The 23,337-nt window shown below is 41.9% G+C and overlaps 1 protein-coding gene across 3 annotated transcripts in view; it reads left to right on the top strand.

Moving 5' to 3' along the window:
* The window catches only part of DIS3L2 (DIS3 like 3'-5' exoribonuclease 2), a 256,668-nt gene that overhangs the window by 123,987 nt on the left and 109,344 nt on the right, over positions 1 to 23,337 (top strand). For all 3 annotated transcript variants that reach the window (XM_026650106.1, XM_026650109.1, XM_026650108.1), the window contains one exon: positions 6,822 to 6,901. In XM_026650106.1, the coding sequence (XP_026505891.1) occupies positions 6,822 to 6,901 (80 nt within the window). The remainder of the gene's footprint in view (positions 1 to 6,821; positions 6,902 to 23,337) is intronic.

Raw genomic sequence — 23,337 nt, 5'->3', positions numbered from 1 at the left:
TGCGGGCGGGAATTTTTCCTAAAACAGGCAGAAAGTATTACCGAAGACTGTGTAATAGACTTTGTATCAAGAATACTAGCTTTGGGGCAAAGCCCAGGGAATCATCAAGTGACTTAAATGACTTGCTGGAGGAACCTGAATTCAAGCATATGGTCTAGAAGGGGCTTAATGCCTGAGGGATTGTATCAGGCTTCTCCATTGCTTCCTTCAACTACTATTAGCCATATGTAATAATGGTGTGGAAGCTGCTAAGCTGACTGTTAGTTTGTTCTGTCAGTTTTGCTTACTTGCAGCTCCATTCTCTCCATTGTCTGTCTCCAGTAGTTACCAGGATAACAAAAAATCCCAGTTTCCTTTAAGTTTCTAAGACTCCTGTAAATTGTTAGCTCATCTGCTTAGGAGTAGAACTTCTTGGTTCCTTTAGGGCTTTCTAATGCTCTCCCAGGTACATGCAGTTCTCTAAATCGTAACCTAGCAATGGCCATTTCTAGGCCTTAATGTATTAAAGAAATGACAGAGACTCACTGCCTCCACCTGGCTGGCTTATCCAACCACACTGTAGATCGAGGAAATGGTTCCTTTGTTTTTAGAAGGGCTTGCATGGCAGCACTTTAACATTTAGTTCAACTGAAATATGCAGCATGTACAAACTGTCTCTTCTCTACTTCAGGAGCATTAAGTTACTCGTACTGAAAATCTCATTGGGAACACCCAAACTTTGCCCAACCATAGTCCCCATTAGCAGTTTGTCAGGAGCCACCCCTTTAATACCTGTGGAGGCCATAGGTTACAACATGCAATGCTTCCTTTCGGTCTAAGCATTCTTCCACTTGAATAAAGATGGAGCATTGACTCCCAGGACTGGTAATCGCCATGGTTCACAGATGTTTCTATTTAATGGTTGATAACTTTAACAGAGCTGTTGAACTCTGAATGTTTTAGCTGAGCGAAAAGCTAATTTGATTATGATGTATTGTACCTGATCTTTCAGCCCCAAATATACAATAAAAAGAATGATTTCTCCTTTGAAACTTGCAGACCCTGTTATATGGATACACTTGTTTGGTTAAAAAAAACCATCCAGAACCAAAACTGTTTTTGTTCTGTGGTCTTTGAATGTTTTAACTACCATGATAACACCAACTGACCAATAATGTGCTAATCTTACCTCGAGTACTTCATTAGCCTGTTTTTCTAGCTCCTATTAAAAGAAAAATATTAAAAGTAAAAAGACTGACTGCTCTGATTTAATTAGTCTGCTTTAATTAGTCTTTTTGAACTGTGCCGTCTGAAACTGCACTTAATTAGCTTTTTCGTAAAGTGGGATTGATTATACCAGAGACTCTGTGTGCACATTTACATTACCATCTTATAAACTTCAGCTCTGTATTCTGGTAGGTTTTCTCCTGGGGTTTGATTTTGAATATTGTAGAAGGAACTAGTTTGCAAACCTCTCCTGTGGCATTGCTGTCTTACAATTTGGCTGGTGGTGATGGTTAGTCAGCCTCTCTCTAGTACTATAGGAACTCGTGTGGGCACTCATCATATGCAAGAAGAGCTATGTGGTGATGACCGGCTCAGTGTATGTTCACCTTCTGACCTTCCGTTAACAATTTCATAATAGACTCAGTGGGATCTGTGGCACCAGCCTTACCAGATTGCCATACACAGATTGTTTCTAGTCCAGACGCATAATACACTCGCCCCATCTCTCCACGAGGAAAGTGGAAGAAAGAGATTTTATTCTTCCATTAACAAAAGCGAGATGCCAGAGTGAGTATGCTTCTGCAAGGCTGTGTTCAACATATGTTTTGGATGAAAGAGCTCCTGTACAGAGTAACTTTCCACGTTGAGCTGTTTGTCTTCAGCCAGTGCAGCAAAATTGGGGGTTCTTTAAAGACATTTATCTCTAGTCCTTTTCAACGTGAAGACCAGAAAAGCTCTCAACTCCATGCATGTCTATATCTCCTAAACCAGTTTCCTTTAGCTAACCAAGTGGTGTGTATGTTGGAACGAACACTTCTGGAACATCTTGTTACTTTTATAAAGTATGTTTTGACGTTTTAAAATGAATAAAACAGATTTTTATTAGGTGTAATGACAAGAAGACATTGTTCCTTTGGGATTTTTTAAGGAGGGATGGCCAAATTTTGCAGCCCACAGGACCGCTTTGGCAGCCTTCCAGGAGCTGGAGGGCAGCACCCAATTTGTATTAGTTAGTGATAAATGTTATTGCATGTGCATGTAGCCATAATATTTGCTTGCACTTAAACAGTCTCTTCCTTGACAGGTGCATGGAAATTGCGGCTGCTCTGAGTTTTGTTAATAAAAACCTACCATGGGTTGGTTTTGCCATCACCCACTGGTTACAGGGAGCTCATGGGCTGACCCTTTTGGGAGCTATTGTACCATGGCCTATGGAGGAGGTATCATTACAGGTGCAGACTCTGGCAGGGACATGTGGAAGAGTCTGAGGGGCTTTTCTCATCAGTCCGAGAGGAGCGATGAGCAATTTCTTATCTCCACTTGGCAGTGGTTTATGTCAGGTCTGTCACCCTTCATTTTCAATGCATGTAGGGCCATAGGAACGCGTGCCAAGGAGTGAGATGATTTGGTTTGCAGGACTATTGGTACGCTGGTGAAACTGCACCTTGTCCGTTTCAACAGACACAGTCGGTGTCTTGAAGTGACTGAGACTTCTGGGTGAAAGAGAGCTAGCTGAAGCACAGTAGAGATTAGAGGTGGTGTTAGCTGGTTGAAGGAATCAGAGGAGATACTAGAGACTATATCTGTCCTTGGATTGGAGGGATGGGGCTTCAATCAGTATATAGGTCAGTGGATAATAGAATGACTGTAAATGCTGCATTTGGGCCTCTGTTTTTTGCAGTACTGGCTCCTGCAGCTGCCTGTAATAATGATAAAAATCAAAACCAGAGGGTTTATTTATTACGTGAATCATGCAGTCACTGTTATGCAGAATTCAATGTAAAGACTCTTTCTATGCCTCCTACCCTGCTACAGAAGCATCACTTTGTGATACAAGTTGAGCACTCCCACACCACAAAGTCAGAGGTGCTTGCTTCAGAATTTCGTTCCAGTATTCTGTATGCTTGCCTCTTGGCTACTTGGATCCAGGACTTGGTCCACTTAGCCCTTATTCTGTGGAACTTTTTGCATCATATTGCTTGTTCAGAGACTTTCTGTGACCCCACAGTCTTTGCACAAGGCAAAACTCTCATTAAAAGGCTCCAGGTTCAGATCCCTTGAGTAGTTAACCCCCCCCCCCCCCATTTTGGACATGTTGTTAAAAGAACCCTAACTATACTGCACATGGCTGCATGTAAGGGGTGCCTTCATTTGGACATATATAAGGATAAATACCTCACTCTAGGAGCCTTGTATCAGGCTAGCTTTTGCAAGAAAGCAGGTTGCTCAGCAGTAGCGAATGCTTATCCTGGATTCTGGTGATATAGCATATGAAATGCATCTGTGGTAGCACTACAGAGGCTGGAAGTATATACAACAATCCCTGCTGGTTTGTGTTCTCATGAACTCGGGCCCCACCCTTGACCTCTACAATAGATTTAATTGGCCAAGTGTGTGAAAGCAAAGCAGCTCCATTAGTTGCTACATTGTATAAATGTATTCAGAGTTTGGCACTGGCATATTTATGTTCCCTTCTTTCCAACGCAGACTGCAAATGTGCACTTTGTTGAAACCAGTCTATTAATTTTTAAACTGCCTAGAGCTACAAATCGCTATGGGTGGCGCACATTTGTGGTTGCAGCCCAAAACAGCTGGAATAAGCTATCTATTCCATTGAAACAAGAACCCACATACTTGGATTTAAGAAGCTCTTAATCCCTTCCTTTAAACCTTGTCACTGTAAAGTGGGCAGTTGGTTTCAGGTCAGTGTTGTCTGCTATCTTAAATTAAATGCCCTGAAAAAGTAAGACTATATATGATAGCTGTCTCTCTGGGATGGTTACAGTAAGTACCTGCTTACCTATTGCCTCATGCCTTACCAGGCAGGCAAGCACGTGGCATATTAGTGTACGTGGAGGGTTTGCTTGCACTGTACATACGTGATTCTTCGAAGAATGGTAAATAGGGACATTATGTAAGCACTGTTCCTTGGAATGAGATCATTTGAAATTCCATTCATTGATGGATTTTTAATGTAAGGAGTATGTATTTATGGAAGCAAGATGGTTTGTAGGTCATTACATTGGTTGATTTATGGTGCTGGATAGTTGGACTGTAAGCAGATCAAAATCAGTGCAGTTTAGAAGATCTTGCATCTTCCAGTATCACTAGCTATTTCCAATTTGTTTGGATATATATAATAAAGGACCAGAAGTGAACATTTATCTGAGGATTAGGCAGGTTTGCTATAGGATGAGCAAACTAATGGATTGGGGGAGATTTTCAAAGGCTAATGGAAGTTAGGTGCATTAGAAATCTCCTTAGTATATTTGGCAGAACTGCACAAATTTATGCTAATATCAGACAAATAGCAATAGATACTACCAGTAACATCTAAGAACTACAGTAATAAGTGTGCTAGAAATACACAGACCTGTGTGCACACAGGTGCACACCCTTAGATTTTAAAGCTTCTAAATTCACATGACACGTGTACTGTTTAATATCTAGATATGTTTGGCAATATTCCTTTAAATGTAAACATAATCCCTCCCTTCCTCCCTTAACTAACCCACACACTTCTTGCAATTTAATAAACAATGTTCCTCTGGGGCAGGAGAAGTGCGCTGTGCTTCTCAGCTGTGCATCTCCTGTAGCATCAATGAACTGAGACTTACTGATTTGAAGAGAGAAATTGGCCAGAAAGGAGATAGCTAGAGAATCAGGTCTCTATCCCTCAGCAGCCTCACTTCGTCAGCATGTGTTTTGTGGGGTTTGCACTCATTTTTAAGATTATACTGGAAAGAAAAAAATGCTGTAGCACCCACCCCACTCCAATTCCACCACTGCACGCCCCAGAACTGTCTGCAGTTGGATCCCCGCCACAATCCACGTGCATTACAGGAAGTTTGCCGTAGTTTGTTCAGCCCCCACTGAAGGGGGCCCCTGACGTAGGAATTTAAAATGATTCATTTGTTGGGCACTCAAGCCCTAGGCTTCAGCTTACAGCTCGCTAGTGTATTCTGCCAAACTGCTCTTTAATATGTAATGGTTCTTGAAGTCAAACGCTGTGTTCTGTCTTATCTCTCTTGGAACAAACCTGCTGCCTATCTAGATTTATTTCCCATTTCTGGTATTTTTATAATTCCACTACTATTGATATATGACTGTGTCTATCGACATAAGATATTATACAGATTATATGTATATGTAGTTGTAAGTTCTTTGAGGCAGGGGGCCTGCACCTTCTAATGTGTCTGCAGGACACCTACCTCAGTCTTAACCGAGGCCTCTGAGTGCTAAAAAATTGATTAGCTAATTCTAGCTAGCTGACCTAGCATCTACTTCTGTCTCTAACTTCTTCTGATGTTCATGCTGATTCAAATCTTTTTTAAAGCCCGTTTTTTCCTAGAGATGCACAATAGTCTCGCTATAACATGCATGATTGCATGAAACACTTTACTGTACAGTGTCTGCTCACTAAGGACTGAACCGAGGCCAAACAGACAGTGTCACTTGATTTCACTCTGTGATCTTTCAACTTGGATCTTAAACATTTTGCAGACTCCATTTTGCTCTAACTTTGTCCGTGGTATTAGAGAGGACGTGGCATCTGGCTTTATTCACAACTGTTTAGGACAAGAGATGAAGGTTATTCATGTTCAATTTAGTTTTACTAGCTGGTGACAATCTCCTTTTACTCAACTCCGGTGCAGTACTTAGAGAAATACAGGTTCCCAGCATACTGAGAATTCAGAGCACTTACATACGCTGTGTTTGGAATATATCTGCAGATTTGTATTTCCTACAGGCAACATACAACTTCGCCAGTGGGCTCCTGAAAGCTCCAGGATTTTGTGGAGACTAGTCTGTTTCCATCAGCCTTTCATTCATAATTCCATTATGGCCATCAAGTCATTCATTTTTATTCCCACTGGCTCTGTACTTTGTGTTAACAAACAAGTAAGGAAAACCTGCAAAATTCTACTTGCCCCAGGAGAATTAAATACCATTCCTTTATTATTATTATTATTCATGAGGAGTAGAGTGCATGAGCAGATGTGTGTCAGGGCTAGTCAATTTTGAAAGGCTGGATATGTTCAAGTGTTGCAAGCTCCTCCATTCACGTACCCTCACTCTGTTCTGTCCCTGCCAGATACTTGGAAGGTCTCCTGCTCCATTGTACTCCCTGTCTTCAGATGACTTACTCCAGTATCAAGTCACAATGCCAAAGTTCGTTATTTGTAAACACTGTTAAAAAAATGTATAAAATTGTCATATTTTTGTTTCCTACTTTGTCAAAAAGGAGTTGGGGCAGGAAGAACTTTTCACCCCAGTGGAAGTCAGTGGAACTTTGCGGGATGGATTGTTTATTTTTGTGGAGGAAAATTGATAATTAGATGAGAAAGGTGTAAAACAAACAGTTCCAAGGGGGGACACAAGTCACACAAGTCAGTATCCTCTAATTGTTCCATTATTCCAAATGCCTTTTTCATGTTGGAAGGTTGCTTCTGAAGGGATCTCTGAAGGTTGGGGAAGCAGTTAGATTGGAAGATGTGATATGTTTCAATGGCCTTGCTCCTGAAAACTTCACTGTTGGCTGGGCTTTTCTGATGGGCTGTGTGTCTGGGTGCAAAACAAAAAAAGATGTTAAGTTCCCTTTTTTTTATTGATAGGAAAGAATGCATCTTCACCATTGATCCATCAACTGCCAGGGACCTTGATGATGCCTTGTCCTGCAAACAACTTCCTGATGGTATGACATGTATCTTACAAAATACTCTCCCAGTGTTTATTTTTAGCATTTGGCACACACATTCATGTTTAATTTTCCATGCAAACCTGTTCTTCTTAAATGTGAGTAGAGTATTAAACAAGTTTTATTTTCTTCTTTTAATTGCCCTATTTCTGAAACCTCTTAAAGCAGAACTCTTTAAACTGTATTCTTAACTCTTGGCATCGGTATATGCGGAACCAACATGACTGTCATAATAAGAGTTGTAACTTTATCTGAGTTGTATCTGTCTTCTTCAGTCTTTGTGGGAGTTATATCTACTGGGCTAATAGACCTCATTTGAGTTTTAAGTTTTAGTAGAACTGCATAGATGCATAGATTCATAGATTCTAGGACTGGAAGGGACCTCGAGAGGTCATCGAGTCCAGTCCCCTGCCCGCATGGCAGGACCAAATACTGTCTAGACCATCCCTGATAGACATTTATCTAACCTACTCTTAAATATCTCCAGAGATGGAGATTCCACAACCTCCCTAGGCAATTTATTCCAGTGTTTAACCACCCTGACAGTTAGGAACTTTTTCCTAATGTCCAACCTAGACCTCCCTTGCTGCAGTGTAAACCCATTGCTTCTTGTTTTATCCTTAGAGGCTAAGGTGAACAAGTTTTCGCCCTCCTCCTTATGACACCCTTTTAGATACCTGAAAACCGCTATCATGTCCCCTCTCAGTCTTCTCTTTTCCAAACTAAACAAACCCAATGCTTTCAGCCTTCCTTCAAGCATTGGGTTTGTTTAGTTTGGAATGTTTAGCATGATCTGGGATACGCTGTACCTGGATAAAAGAACATGATACCTTTTTGAAGGTCCTTGTTGGCTGAAATTCCCTCTTGGTATTTATTGCGGGAAAACAGTTATACTTGCATGAGCAGTTTGTACCTCTTGAACTTGCATTTCGCTCTTGCTATTTGCCTTTTAAGTTTTCTGTTTTGCCTAGTCTCGACTTGAAACTATTATACAATAGAACCTCAGAGTTGCGAACACCAGAGTTACTAACTGACCAGTCAACCACATGCTTCATTTGGAACCAGAAGTACACAATCAGGCAGCAGCAGAGATGGGAGGGGGGAAAAAAAAGTAAATACAGTACAGTACTGTGTTAAATGTAAACTTCTAAAAAAAATAAAGGGAAAGCAGCATTTTTCTTCTGCACAGTAAAGTTTGATAGCTGTATTAAGTCACTGTTCAGTTGTAAACTTTTGAAAGACTAGCCATCACGTCTTGTTCAGAGTTAGAAACGTTTCAGAGTGATGTACAACCTCCATTCCCGAGGTGTTCGTAACTCTGAGGTTCTACTGTACAGTAAACCTGCAGGACAAAACATTCCATGTGCCAAATCCTGAAGATTTGACTTTTAGAGCTTCCCATTTGAATACCTGCACTGCCAAACAAGTAGTGGATGGACTTGAGAGAGCTCTGTTTAATTCAGAAAAGCTTCCATAGTGCATTTGATTTAGAAATATGGCATGATGATCATATTCATGTTAATGCAGATAATAAAGTCTCTATATTGTTTCTTTGAGATCATCATTAAATTAGGGGATTTGGATTTGTTCGTAACACACCTGTATTCCACACGTGGCATCTTCGAGGGCCCAGTCTATAGGTAAGGCCTAGTGCTAAATCATTATCATGGGTATTTGCAGTCAAGGCAAAGGCAAACAATATATATACACACACACTTATTGTTATTGAAGGTCTTACAGTAAAGTCTTAATATGAGCCTAAATCAGACTCTAAAATCCAAGTGGTAGCTATTTCCAGCTCAGCAGCGGCAGCAAGCAGGAGCCAGATTGTCCTCTAATCCAGACATAAGCTTTCTAAGGTCTGCCTCGCTTTTCAACTGTATGTCAATAGAGCTCCACTTGGGGAGCTAACTCTTGTACCGAGTGCCCAGGTGCAGCACCCCTTTGATTCCTTGTCAGGGGTGCCCTGAGAATTTCTCTCTTTAAGGGATGTCATCCTGGTTGCAATTACTTGGGCAAGTATCTTTTTCAGTTGTGCAAGTCTTATCCGGGAACAGCAGAACTGCCTCTCGCATGAGGGCAAAGTTTTGCTAAGAGTTAATGCAGCCTTATTCCAAAAATAAACCCAGTTATAAGAAATTATTGTGGTTTTTTTCATCTTTTTTTTTGTCCATATGTGAAAAAAATTTAAAAACACACCTGGCACATTCTTGATGGTCAGAAGAGCTCTAAAAATCACTATTGAATGCAGTACCCAATTCAGAAAATCTCTCTGGTGGTCTGCATCACCCATCATAAATAATAAAGAAAAAAAAACCCACTTGCCAAGGCTTTAGATATTGGTGCTTTCTAAGGCTAGAAGCCTTCTCTCCCCTTGAACATTTGTGTTAATTTATTCAGAGCGATGAAAGCTTCCTGGCCTGAAGGATCTTATGCAACGTACAAAGAGAGACATAAGGTTGTAAGTTTCACAACTGAAACCTGCGGACTTCACTAGTTTCTGTCATTGGAGGGAGACTTCTGTGTACTATGCTCACTCGGTAATTAATATATATGATTAATCTATTTCTGCAGGAGAGCCCACAGATCCATTACAATGGGAGATGCCCTCAGGGGAGGAGACAAGGAATGAATGAGGAGATAGACGCGGTAGTTTTTTGTAAATACATATTTGCTGCAGAATCTCATGGCAAAATTAGGCAGCAGTTGGGAGCTTTTCTAGGATGTATGTCAGGAAATGCACTAGTTCAATTCTGGAACCATCTTACATTGGAAGCTGCCTTTGATTAACTGTCATGCTCCTCATTAATGATACCAAGAAACATGGAGTTAAACATACTGTTCACATCGATATATGTCTATTTTTAAAACAATCTGCCCCAATAGTTCTAAAGCTGTTACACAAATAATTTTATTTCCATACTGTACTTCGTTTAGATGGTCAACCACACTTACAGAGTAGGAGACAAATCTGAATTGCAGTTAGAGCTCTGTGAATGATGTAGAAAACATTCAGTGAATAATTGAGTTCTTAAACAAATTCATTTTCTTTGTATTTGTAGTCTCTTTGATGCTTTCTGCACATAGTCTAGTGAATGAGATTACTGGCAGCCAGCAATGTGTATCAGAACAATTAAATTCAAGCAAATATTGCTGAATGTTCATGGAAAGCAAACTTTGAACTTACAATCATCAAAATTTTCACCAGAAAAGAGAACCTAAGAATGATTCTCATCCAGTCATGGAACAGAAGCATACCATGTGACTAGTATGTCCAGTAAAACTGCTCAAATTTCAAATATTCGCCATGCTGTTTGTGGGAATTATTTGTAGACATCTGGCAGATTTCCAATAACGTATCACAGTCGGGTCAGTTGTACATGTTTGTTGGCTACTTGCTAGTGGAAACGGAGTTGATATTTGACAAATTTAAAAGCAAACAATTTCCTGTTTCAGAAATTCTATGGACTGTGGTAGGAAATAATTAGCTGAAGAGTATCCGTATATTTTCGGGTACGTTGCTAGTGGGTTGTCTGTTCTCTATGTGCATTTCGTGACTCCAGTTTTGAAGTGATATTGTTAACCATGTTTACAGAGTTGCTGTGTAACATCCCTACCAGAATCCACTAAATCACATTACCCACGTCGTTTTACGTGGTGATTGAAAACCACCTCAGGTCCAGTGGAACTTCTTCCCCTCTTCTCAGCCCCATGTTATTTTACAAAATCTAGTTGCTGTTATTACTGAGAGAAAAATTCCGTAACTTAAGGCTGAATCAGAGCAGAATATATCTAAACCTATTATCACCATGGTTCCCCCTTGGTCTTCTCCCCATGACACTGGTGTGCTGTATTTTGGAGCAGGGGGTCCCACACAGACACATTCACCAGATCTCCTGGGTTTTATCGTTGTAACCTTTCCAAGGTCGGTCCGTCCCTTTCCATCCTCTCTGCTAAACTCTTTCCCAGGTCTGTCATCTCATCCCTTGACTTCCTCCTCTTTAGCCTTCCTGACACTGAAGCCTCCCATCTAGTCCCTGCCAGACTCATGTGTAATTGCAGCCGTACTCACCCCTCTGTAACCCCCCTTCCCTGGCTCACAATGGCCTCTCCAATCAAGCTGGTGTCACTTGTACTTGCCTTCACTGCCTTCCATATCTTCTTAGTCTCCCTTCTCCTGTCTTCTTTTGCCTACCTTCATGCTGCTTTTTTGGATGACCCATTCCTCATCCCCACTTCTGTGATGTCTTTGATCTTGTCCTCTATTCCTGGAATGTCCTCCTTCCTTATGAACTGTAGTGACTTATGGGTTGAATAAATCATTTAAAACCCCTTGTAACCCTCAATACATGTTCACTAACATCTGAAGTGGCCAGACGTTCATCTTGTCTTTCAGTCCTTGTTGTTTGCCTGTAACCTGCACTGCAGGAGCTTAGTTTTCATTTTGTAAAGTGTCTTGGCATTTCTGTACTGCTTTACAAGACATAAATAATAATACTCTGGTCACCCTTTTATCCAGCTTTATCCCTCCTAGCTACTTGGTAGCTTTTGCTTAAATCTTCCCTGAGCTGGCAACAGGGGCGGCTCTACCTTTTTTGCCACCCCAAGCACGGCAGGCAGGCTGCCTTTGATGGCTTGCCTGCAGGAGGTCCCCGGTCCTGCGGATTCGGCGGCATGCCTGTGGGAGGTCCGCCAGTCCCGCGGCTTCGGCGTCCCCGCCGCCGAATTGCCGCCGAATCCACGGGACCGGCGGACCTCCTGCAGGCAAGCCACCGAAGGCAGCCTGAGTGCCGCCCTCGCAGGGACCGGCAGGCCACGCCCCCGTGGCTTGCCGCCCCAGGCACACACTTGGAGCATTGGTGCCTGGAGCCGCCGCTGGCTGGCAATACAATAATAGAGCTTTCAACTACTCCATTTGGATCCTGCAGCAAACCATGCAGCAACCTTCTTGGAGTAACGTGCTTAGAATAAACACTATAATACTGAATGGTGTTGGAACAAAAGTTATATTCTTTGAGTGTGGCACTTTCTTCCTTCCTTTGGGGATAGGTGTTTAAGAGAAACAGATACCTGATGTGGATTGGAGAGAAAATGATGGAAACCACACATCAGTATGTGATTCTAATGCAAAAGGACCATAAATTGCAACTTACGTAAGAAAAGGTTTTTGCAGGAGTCAAATATGAAGGGGGGGGGAAAAAGGACATGTAAGCAGTGGGATTCTGGGGAACAGGCAAGCAGTTTTTCCTAGGGTATCTGATGTGATTAGTTAACACAACTCAATGTTACCAGTTGATTAACCCAGTGGTTTCTTGTTTGGGAACTGAACTATGTTATTTCACTGGGAAAGTGAAAGAGACATGTTACAATGATTAGAAACAGGTACATTTCCCTGGGTTTCCATCCAGTGCTTGTGGTTACAAATTCTTTGCAATATGCAGTGTATATTCCGGTCTATCTCAAATACAGATGGCTACTGTATGTGTTCCCGTGTAATACTAGATAGATTGCACTACTCATAGTGTATCTTACACTTTTGTTGTTTTAAATGAAAAGTTGGTTGTTCCTACGTTAGCAGGCATCACCTCTAATTTTTCAAGGCTAGAGTGGAATGGGATCATGGAGAGCCAGATTGTGTCACCCTTCAAATCATTGAGACTACCCATGGTGTAAGGTACTGTTCAGTATGAATAAGGGTATTGCAACCTGGCCCCAAATAAATGGTGGTTCAAGAGAAAATGTACTGTTCCCAATACAGTAGAACCTCAGAGTGATGAACACTTCGGGAATAGAGGTTGTATGTAACGCTGAAACGTTTGTAACTCTGAACAAAATGTTATGGTGGTTCTTTCAAAAGTTTACAACTGAATATTGACTTACTACAGCTTTGAAACTTTACTAGGCAGAAGAAGAATTCTGCTTTTAACCATCTTCATTTAAATGAAACAGGCACAGAAACAGTTTCCTTACTTTGTCAAATCTTTTTTAAACTTCCCCTTTATTTTTTTTTTTAGCAGTTTGTGTTTAACACTGTACTGTATTACACAGTCCCCGGTCTCTGCTGCTGCCTGATTTTGTACTTCTGATTCCAAATGAGGGGTGTGGTTTACCGGTCAGTTTATAACTCTGAAGTTCTGCTGTACCTGGATAGTTTTGGTAGAGAAGCACGGGATGGAAGCTAATAGAGAATGGAACCATGACCTGTTTTGGGGTAGCAGTTGTTAGGCTCTAACTATAATTTTGTTTCTTTCATTTATTTAAAAGCAAGTTTTCATGAAGATTAAGTGAAAGCTTAAATTGTTGAACGTGTGCACGATTCACTACATGAAATCCTTCTGTAGATATAGATTGCATGACAACTTTGCATGGTGCTTTGGCTAATTAAAAAAAAGACTCTGCTTCTATTCCAGAAAGCTTACAATTTGAATATGGGCAATTTGAATTAGCAAGCATGCATACAATACTTGAACTTGGTTATGCAAGCAGCAGCATAGACATTTAATAATGGTCATTTGGTTTGTTCTTGCCATGAGAATGAGCTCTCCAATCAAAGTTACAACTCAGACCTGGGTAAATAACTTAATACATTCAGGACCTGGGACAATTCCCAAAGATTTAGGGGTATAGACTTTCATGTACCAGTGGATCTTATGATCATTTATCGGTATGGGGTAAAAAATAAGCTTCAATTAAATATTCAAGAAAACACCAAAAAGCAAGCGTTGAAGTCTCTGCAATTCAGGAGTCTGGTAATTGGATAAAGGGCTTCGGAGTATTTTTCGGATACTACCTTTTGGAGACATCCTACCTGGGATTTCCATTCTTTGCAAAGGGCCTTGAAGGCCAGATGCCTGAAGAGTGTCCATGAAGAAAAACTTCAACTCATAGGCAGAGCACAGGAAAATCTAGTGGAAACTGGGCTTTGTCAGCGAATAGATCGGACTCTGCAGACCCATCTAAAGAGTACGAATGGAGCTGAAAATAAACTCCCACACAGTTAATCTCACTCCTGAATTTTGTTCTTTTTGTCCAAATACCAAAGATTCTGTCATAAAAAATATTCATAGCAAATACCCAGTTAGCTGGAGGTTTGATTTAGTTTTTAATTTGCCAACTCTTAGGACTTTAAGATTTCAGTTATAGTGGAGGGAAAAAAATCCCCTTACAGTATAATTCAGTACAGTACCTCTTGGTCATTAACTGTATGTTCATTACTTGGAAAGTGTAAAAACTAGTTCAGAAGTAAGCTTTTAGGAAGGGTATAAATATAAAGTTGGATGACAGGAAGATACGAAGGGTAGAAAAACAAATATAGGGAAAGCTCAGAGGCTACCTCCTATCCTAAAAGAAGCTGAAATGTCAAGGCTGCTTGAAGGAAATACCTTCGACATGTTTGGCTGTTACTGAATCGCAAGGTCTGTTTGAAGGCCAAGGCCCATGCAGCTTGGGCAACGTGACTGTGTTCAATGTAGACATCACAAAAGGGACCCACCTCGTAGAAAAGAAACCTTGGTCCCTCCCCCCTTCAGACCTTCATTTCAGGAACAGGGCGACCTCCTACACCCAAAATGATTGTAATTTATCTTGAAGGCTGTTGGGTGCCACTTCCCATCTCTCTGTAGTCGATGAATGCGAATTTCCTGATAGAATTAGCTTCTTGAGTGGGACTTTGATAGCAATAGAAACAATTTGTGGTCTGAATGCCAGAAATTTGTCCCTTTTCCCTTCACCACATTGGCTGTGAGCCTTGCTGTTAAGAAAAGTCTTGTTACAGCCAATCTCAGTTTCCTGTGGCAACTTTCAGCTACCAGCAAGGAGCTCCTTCTGAGATGGAAATGTGTTTTCACAGAAGCACAATCACTGCCTCACTGACCTGCTTAACAACTTGTCTTAATGGGAGGTTTAATCTGAGTGTGTCTCCAGCTGCCATTTGTTGGGAAAAAGATCTGGAACAAAGGTTCACTTGGGGCCCGAGTCAGGAATATTCGCCCAGACCTTCTATCTCTGGTGCTCCCTGCCTGGTTGATTCTGTGTTCAACAGAGAAACCAGCAGTGTTTTTTCCATATTTCTAGTCCTTTGCGCATTATTTTTTTTTCTATCCATTGATCTTTTGAATAAAAAGCCAGTTTAACTGATAGTGCTGCTTAAGAGAACTCGCTGTTTATGCAATATCCAAAAGTTGCTAGGCAGTTTTGCACACATGGTGGGAATAGGGTGACCAGATAGCAAGTGCGAAAAATCGGGACGGGGTAGAGGGTAACAGGCACCTATATAAGAAAAAGCCCAGAATATCGGGACTGTCCCTATAAAATTGGAACATCTGGTCGCCCTAGGTGGGAAAACAGGACCCTGCCTCAAAGAGCTTCCTATCTAAACAGGTGACATCACAGAAATGGGAGAGCGCTTTCCTTCGCCTGCAGCAGTTTCCCACCCGGGCCTCGTCCATCTTTCTGCTTGCAGTGTGTACACAGGTGTTGCCAGAGAAGACCAGAGACAGGGTCAGCTAGTCTGATATCCTGCCTCCACGGTGGATCAGTATTCGATGCTTCAGAGAAATATGATGCTCTCTTTTCCCACCACCATGGTGTGCCTGCCTGACCAGTTGTGCAGTTCTCTCATTCATCCTGACGCTTAGCACGAATAAACTTGTGTCTTTCATGTTTCCCTTTTACTTCTTGCTCAGTGATATAAATAAAGCTCAGCTTTTTATGTGGGGGACTTGATCTCTGGGATGCTTCACTGCTTTGCCCTCTAGCCTGCAATTAAACATTTATTTCATACATGCAGTAGTAAGTTCTGCCCTTGTAAATATTTGGTATGTTCCTCCCGAGGGCGTTTCCCCTCTGTGAAAATATCAAACTTAATTTTCCAATAGGAACTCTTACACAAAGTAATTCTTACGCGCCTCACCTGAATGATCAAGATCACCAGCCAGGCAACTTCTTGCCAATTCTGTTCTCATTTATATTGACACTTTCTAGTTGGAATTCAGTTGGTAACCTTTCATAAAAGCATGAAGCCAACAAGCAGGCTGCGCTCTCTATTTGGATACTGTCTGCTAGAGTATAAATGCTTATGCGCATACAGGATTTGGATGGTTGGGTCTCCCTGCTTATGTCTGCCATCCCAATGGGAGACGTGGTTCTGTGGTCTTCACTGGGGATATCCAGAGCCTGAGTCACCCACAGGCCTACAGTCTCGTGCAAGGTCAGTAGGGCTTAGGCTTCCTAAACCACTTAGGTGCTTGTGAAAATTTTACCATCTTGAGAGCAGCAGTACCTATTGTCAGAAACTGGTTTAGAAGCAACCGATGCCTTAGTGACCACAGAAGTGGGCTCCTGCAATGCTGTGCTTGCCTGTCTCAGGAATGTGACATGGTATCACAGGCAGCTGGTTCAAAATTCAGCAGCAAGCCTTGTCACAGGAGCTGAAAGTTCACAGGACATCCCCAGTGCTTCAAAGGTGTACACTGCTTTCCTGGTAAAGAATTGCACAACGTGCACTCTCATGACTGGTGCTCATCGAGAGCTTTCCACTTGCCTCTCAGAACTTGCCCTTCAGAGCTGGGAAGTGTTGTGGAATTCGTTCTTAGCGGAGATTTCAAATGTCAAGTCTGCCCCTAGTATTTAAATCTAAACTTAAATGATTTGGCTTAGGATTTTGGCATATAAAACCAGGGCTCTCTAATGCATTGTTTGTAAAGTGCCAGGAGACGCCTTGTTATGAAGGTGTACTACACATTTAGTTTTGCAGTATAAAAGGTAGCTCTTAAACCCTATTATGGAATGGTTTTAGAACATTGGATGCTTAATTTATTAGCTGCTGTGGACAAAAACCGTATGTGGGTCTATGACAGACCTGCGTACAGTATTTAATTTACTAATAGATGGAGTTAGTCTCCTCCTCATAATTCTAAAATGATTTGAAGAACTGGTGATACAGCCATGGAAATTTTGGAAAATGTTCCACTTAGAAGCAGTTTAGCTCCAGTCTCATATTTCTGCTTTTCGTCTTCACTTGTTCTTTATCGCTAAGGCCGCGTCATGAGAACATCTACATCTGTTTTTTCCCCTACCTGAAGCCAACCCTAATCCTGTTTGTAAAACTGCAGTCACTTCCGCAGTGCTCACTTGATGTCAGAGGGCTAGATGACCTCCGGGTTAGAGCAGAAGGACTCTGAAATGCAAGTACTGTTGTCATGCAAATGATCTAAGAGATAAATAGAAGAGAGGTAGGGCTGTGCTGCAGAACTCCATGCTGCTATGCTGTTATAAATGCCTTTATACCAGTACAGCTGCATCCATGCTAAGGAACTGTTACTGCTTTAACTTTATCAGTTTCTAGCGATACACAAACTGTGTAAATCAACCATTAGTCAACAATGCTGTGGTTGCACAAGGAGGAAGGGATTACAGCTCTCACTCTTCTAGCAATATTGAAGTAACCAGAATAAAAAGGGGGATGAAAAAAGCCTTTTAATCACTGAAGTGAGCATAGATGAGTGTGAATGAACACAGTACACACAAGGACCAACTCTGTTGAATTATGAGGGGCTGTTTTCACACAGGCATTTTTCAGAGTAAAACAGCACTGTAAGAGCGAGCTACACAGCAAGCAGGAGTTATTCACAGATTGGTGTTCGGTGCCCTCACTAATCACACTAGTGATATTAAAAAAATGTTTAATTTATAGCTTATTTTTCTCCCTTTCTGTGCAATCCTCTTGGAACTTCCTGGTTCTCAGAAGAGATTCTTGAATGCATCGCTCATGTCATTGGCTGTCCGGATATGTTCTCAGATATTTTCAGAAAACCGGGAAGTACAAAGACTTTCAAGTGGGAGAAAACAACATTTTAAGATTACACGTCTTTCTTTGTTGGTTCCCTACCCATCCTTTGTTTGTCTTGTCTATTTAGATTTGTAAGCTCTTTGGGGCAGAGACTACCTGCTTGTTGCTGGCTCATGATTGTATTGCGCATGTGGCAATATTTGTTTAAAACCCCAGTTCCTGGATTTGTGTGACTAAGTGAGAATCTGTTGGGTTTTTTTTAATAAGTTTCTAGCCCCCATAGATGCAGAAAACAGTTTGAAAACGTGAACCCTGAAGGCTATGATGCCAGAAAACAAAAATAACCTAAAATTATTTGTAAAAATCTTTTATTTTTAAGCAAATCTCATGATTTGGGGGGCTTGATTCATGAATTTTGAATGCTTGAGGTTGGAAATATTGCTGTATTTCACTATGGGTAGGTACAGTGCTTAGCAGATTTGGGATCCAGTCTCAGCTGAGGCCTCTTGATGCTACCGTAGTACAAATAATGAATAATTAATCATCTTGTAGAATTGTGGAGAGAAGCTCAAGTGCCTTGAAGACCTCAGAAAGGCTATTACTGAAAGGAGAGGCCTCTTTATGGGGTGGGAAGCAGGAGAGTTGTATCTATCATGGTAGGTGCTGGGGAGCCTTTCTAGTTCTGATCTACGGTGGAGAGGTTTGGAATGGAACCTCCCCTGAAGCTGACACCTGCTGAGAAGCTTGGTGGCCCATGGCACCTCATCTGTATCTTTGCCATGTAGTGTTGTACACTATGTATGCATAGCCAGTTCTTGCCTCTTTTCAGAATGTTCACTTTAGCAGACATTGCGTACTTAAACTCCCTACCCCCCAGCTCTGCGGGTTCCAGAAATGAAGATACAGGAGATCTTTTAGAAAGTAACTTTCCTGACGACGATTGTGTGAAAATGCTAACTTAGCTCCACACTTACTCATCCACTAACTCAAGACATGGGACTGTTTTTATTGCCAAAAGTTTTTCTTCCACGTTTTATGTCAAAGGAGCTGATAACAGGAGGGTTTAGTGAGAGAGGAAAAATATTAATGACTGAAAATATGTGTAACTGTACTTCAGAGGGCTGGACCAGCATCATGTGCCATTAAAAGGTTTAGAGTTTCTTGGTAAACAAGGCAATAGATTCATGCCCAGTTGCAATGTGGTTTCAGAAACCAAAATGGCCACAGGGCATGCAAGTAAGGTTTAAGCATTTTCCCCTCATTATTTTAAAATAAATGAAATAAAACACATCTTTTGTTTGAACAATAGCTTTGCATTCTGGGCTAGAAAAGTGACCTCAGCTGACAAATAAAAGCTATTCTTTTAGTCTTTGAGCTTCAGAGCAGTCTAAATAACTTACTCTTTGGTGGGCAGTTTTTTACAACTACTTTTCTTCCACCATATCTTCCAAGCCAGGCACTTTAGTATATGAAACTTGGAGGTACCAGTGTAATCCTTGTTTGCTCTTCTTTGGTGACCATATGCTACTGTGATGGTCTTGCTGCTGCCTAAAATAGGTAAATATAGACCTAACACCTCTTGTTGCATCCATTGTGTGAGGATTCCCTGAGGCAGGAACGTCATGTAATAGTGTATATTAAAGCACCGTGAATGCCACTGGTGCTAGAGAAGTTTAGTAGTAACGAGTTCCAGTCATTTCCCCACGACTCAGTGTACTCAGAGGGTATGTCTAGCTTCCCAGCATGGCTAGCGAGAGACGCACTATCACGCTAAAATTAGCAATATGGCCACAGGTGGCCTGGATGGCGGCTCGTGCTGGGCACCCAACTACAGTTCAGCCCAACCCCCAGGTATACTCAAGCAGCTTGCCTGAGCCACCCCCCCCCCCTACCTCTGTGGTCACACCGCTCTTTTTAGTGTGCTACCTTCAGCAGAGCTAGAGTGTGTTTGTCTGCTTGCACTTGGATGCACCCTCCCAGGGGCTGTGTAGACATACCTTAAGTGCCATCCACCTGATGCCATGTAACCAAATGGGTACTATTTTTACTGATACCAAGTCCTCCCAACCCTCCTACCTCTATTTGTTTCATCCACCTGTTGCATCTTGTCCTCGTTCTAGAATGGGAGCTCTCTGTGGCAGGGATTGTCTTTTACTTCTCTGTGCAGCACCTACCACAATGAGACCCTAATTCTTGCTTGGGGTCCTACGCTTCTGTAGTGCTAATAGTAAGCAAACCTCAATTAGTCGTTTGTCTTTGTTTCAGCCATACTCTTGTATTACATTTGCAGATGAACAGTAACAGAAGTTTTTAAGTCATCTTTTCTCCTGGTGGTGGAGGGGTAGAAACCAGGAGGAAGTGTACAAATTCTAAGGAATTGTCGTCTGCCACCTTATCTTCATGTTGGGTTTTGAGCTTCGTGGCCATGAAATGTTTGTTTTTTCCTATACAGTGCATGCCAAAAACCTGTGCAACGTTAACTTGCTTGGTTGCCTTCTCTGAATATGAATATACTACCAGGGTGTTGTCTTACTTGCCGTTCCCATAAATAGAAACTTCAGCTTTCAAAGTCCTAGAACAAACACTTGACACACATCGCTGTGTTGGCAATTCTTGCTGAGCACTTGAAGATTGAAAGAGTCTTTTCTCTTCTCTCCCCTCCTCCCCTCTTTAATCCTTTTTTCAATAGTGAAGGGAAAAAAGTTCTTCAGACTGTTTTTGTTCAAGAAAGTGAGATCATCAGCGAAGAAGTCAAAAACAAGAGCTCGCTCTTACCTCTCCTGCGAGGTGACACACACAAACGTTCACATTTGATTTCAGCGTCTGATCAGCTTTGCATCCATACAACATCTGGGAGTGGGCTCGAACAAATTAGATTTTCAAATCAGAGAGTGAGCCCCCTCTCTAAAACCAATTGGAGCCTCGTGAAGCATCATTGTTAGCTCTGTCGTTTGTTAAACTTCAGTATGAGCTCACACACTGTATTGCAGGAACTTGGAGATGGCACAAGTCCATTATTTGTGTCTTATCCAGCTGCTGAATGGTTGTTAAACTAGGAGTGAATTGTGTTGCTGGAAAAGCTTTGCTGTCTTTCTGCAAGGTGAAAAACAGGATTGTTTTTCAGTTGCAGCATTTCTACGATTGCATGTAATCAGTGTGATGACCGCAGCTACTGTTAATCTTGCAAAATGTGTTAGCCTAAAGGAAGCTTTGCTGGGTGAAAGCAAGTCATTTGATCTGTTTTTCTGCTTTGTAGAGCTCTGGATGAAAACTCCTCTTTGTTGGTGGGTCTTGCAATGCAGTTGTTCGATTTCAAGCAGTTCCTCTTTCTCCCTCCAACATACATGGCATAGTCTATATTCCCTAATCAATAGCATCTAGTAACCTAGTTTTGTCCAGCCCTAATGCTAAACTTCTCATCTGCCTGCAGCATAACTAGCGATGGCATTGTCAGAATGGGAGTGAAGAATCTAGTTTTATCTCTGTTAAAGCTGACTAGTTTTAGATGAGATAAAACCACGAGGTCCTGACTTCTCTTGGCCATCAAAGATCCCATGGCACTTTTCACTGAAGTAGGTGTTAGCTTTCAGCTCTTGCTTAGATTCCAAGCTGAATAATCTGCCTGACTAAATTCCTATACGTTTATCACTGGGTGCAGTATTCTTCTTTACATCCGATCTTAAACTTCTGTTAAAGGTTGCTATGGCTTGAACACAAGTCTGTGTTGAGTGCACTGCTGTGGTTGCATTGTATCTTTAGAGGTAACTGCATTTCAGTGGTGAAGCAAGTCTGTGTGGTTTGTAAAGCTTCTTTGGGAAGACGGGCTGCTCGAGAAACTCAGGATGGAGCATTGTATCCTGGGACTTGCCGCCTCCATTTACTCTGAAATTGTACTTCCTCATTAAACATGAAGATGGATGTGGACTTCCTTGTAGAATGCAGCGGGCCGTCAGTGGCCTGCACTGTGCTTATCATCCTTACTTTTCCCAGAGGCCTCTGTTCTCAGTGCTGACATGTATTTTTCTGACCTCAACATTTGTCCTTTTTTATAACTGAATGTGCTGGTCTAACTCATCCCTTTCTGCAGATTGCGCACTCTTTTTTCCTTAAGAAATAATTTCCATATTACAACCTTTCCTTTTGGGACATTGAAACAAAAATCAGTTAGACAAAAGAAAACAATACCTACAAATCCGGAGGGGAATTCTGGGAAACCACATTATTCTGTCCACAAAGATCTTTCATTTTCCTAGCAAATAAACCAGAAGAAAGAGATCGGTAGTTATTCCTGTGCAGCGTTTTGCTGAACAGATTAGTATGGTATTTTGTCTAGGACATATTAAAAGCAGTGGCTTAAGAGAAGTCATATTGGCTGATTACAGAAAGCTCTATACTGTATCTTAAAGTTCTCTTGGATTGGATTTTTTTGGGGGGAGGGGGGTTGTAGGAGGGGAATGAGTGAGTCATACTTTTAGCAACACAAACCTGAGAGCTGCCAGTGCACATTATATCAATATATGTAACAAAATATTTACTTAGGGTTTCCATTAAAAGTTCAAACGCAGAGGGCTCACGTTGACCCCTGCTTTTAGAACCTCTGGTGGGAATCCTGAGTGAAATTTAACTCTGCTCAATGTGTTTTTATTGGCTACCTTCATGTTTTATTATCTCATGTAATGAGATCTCTCTCGGTTTGTCGATTTTTCTGCTGAGGACAAAAAAGTTCACATATGTAACGGTGCGCATATTGAATGAAGATGTCGTTAAAGTCATGATGTAATGACCCCTTCTCCTTTTCCTTTGGTCAATATTTGCCTGTAAGGTCAGTACATTACAATATTGGCTTCAAAAGAAATCAGTATTTTTTTTACCTTCTGAAAGTGTTGGCTTCAAATGCTTGTAATATTAAAACTGTTGGTAAAACTCTTGGTCTTAGACTTACTGTCTAAGTAGTTTCAGGCTTGGGCTCTTGATCCATGCAGAGCAGCTTTCAGGGCATCTGATAATATCACAACACAGCTGTTGGCAGCTTTCTGAGGTGAACCGTGTGATCTTTACTCTACAGAGGTTTCTCCCAAGCTTTCTAATGACTTATGGAATTTGTCCCTCGGTGTGGGACGGGATTATTACACTCTCCCACTGCGGCCCATTGTATTTTCTCTCTGCAGGCCACTTTAATGGAATACAGGTTAGATGGACAAAGCTAAATTCCAGCATTCCCTCTTTCCTGTACTTTTCGGCTGCCTTCATATATGCTTATGTATAACTTTCAGTTCCCAGCATATTAAACTCTAGCACAGAGGTGGGCAAACTATGGCCCGCAGGACCCTCCTGCCCGGCCGGCTAGGCCCCGGCCCCTTCCCCTCCCCCGCAGCCTCAGTGCAATGTGCTGCAGGCACAAATGCTCTGGGCGGCCGGGCAGCGCAGCTGCAGAGCCGTGGCCTGACTCAGTGCTCTGGGTGGCGCAGTGGTGTGGCTGGCTCCAGCCAGCCACTGGTGCTCCAGGCAGCTTGGTAAGGGGGCAGGGAGCAGATGGGGTTGGATAGCGGGCAGGGGAGTGCGGGAGTGTGGATAGGGGTTGGGACGGTCAGAGGGCAGGGAACGGGGGGGGGTTTGAATGGGTGCAGGGGTCCCGGGGGGCAGT

This window comes from Terrapene carolina, unplaced genomic scaffold (genome assembly GCF_002925995.2).
Source record: "Terrapene carolina triunguis isolate 2854851 unplaced genomic scaffold, T_m_triunguis-2.0 Scaffold88, whole genome shotgun sequence".
Lineage (NCBI taxonomy): Eukaryota > Metazoa > Chordata > Testudines > Emydidae > Terrapene > Terrapene triunguis.
The sequence above is the reverse complement of the archived record's forward strand: the minus strand, read 5'-3'. Positions and strand labels throughout refer to the sequence as shown.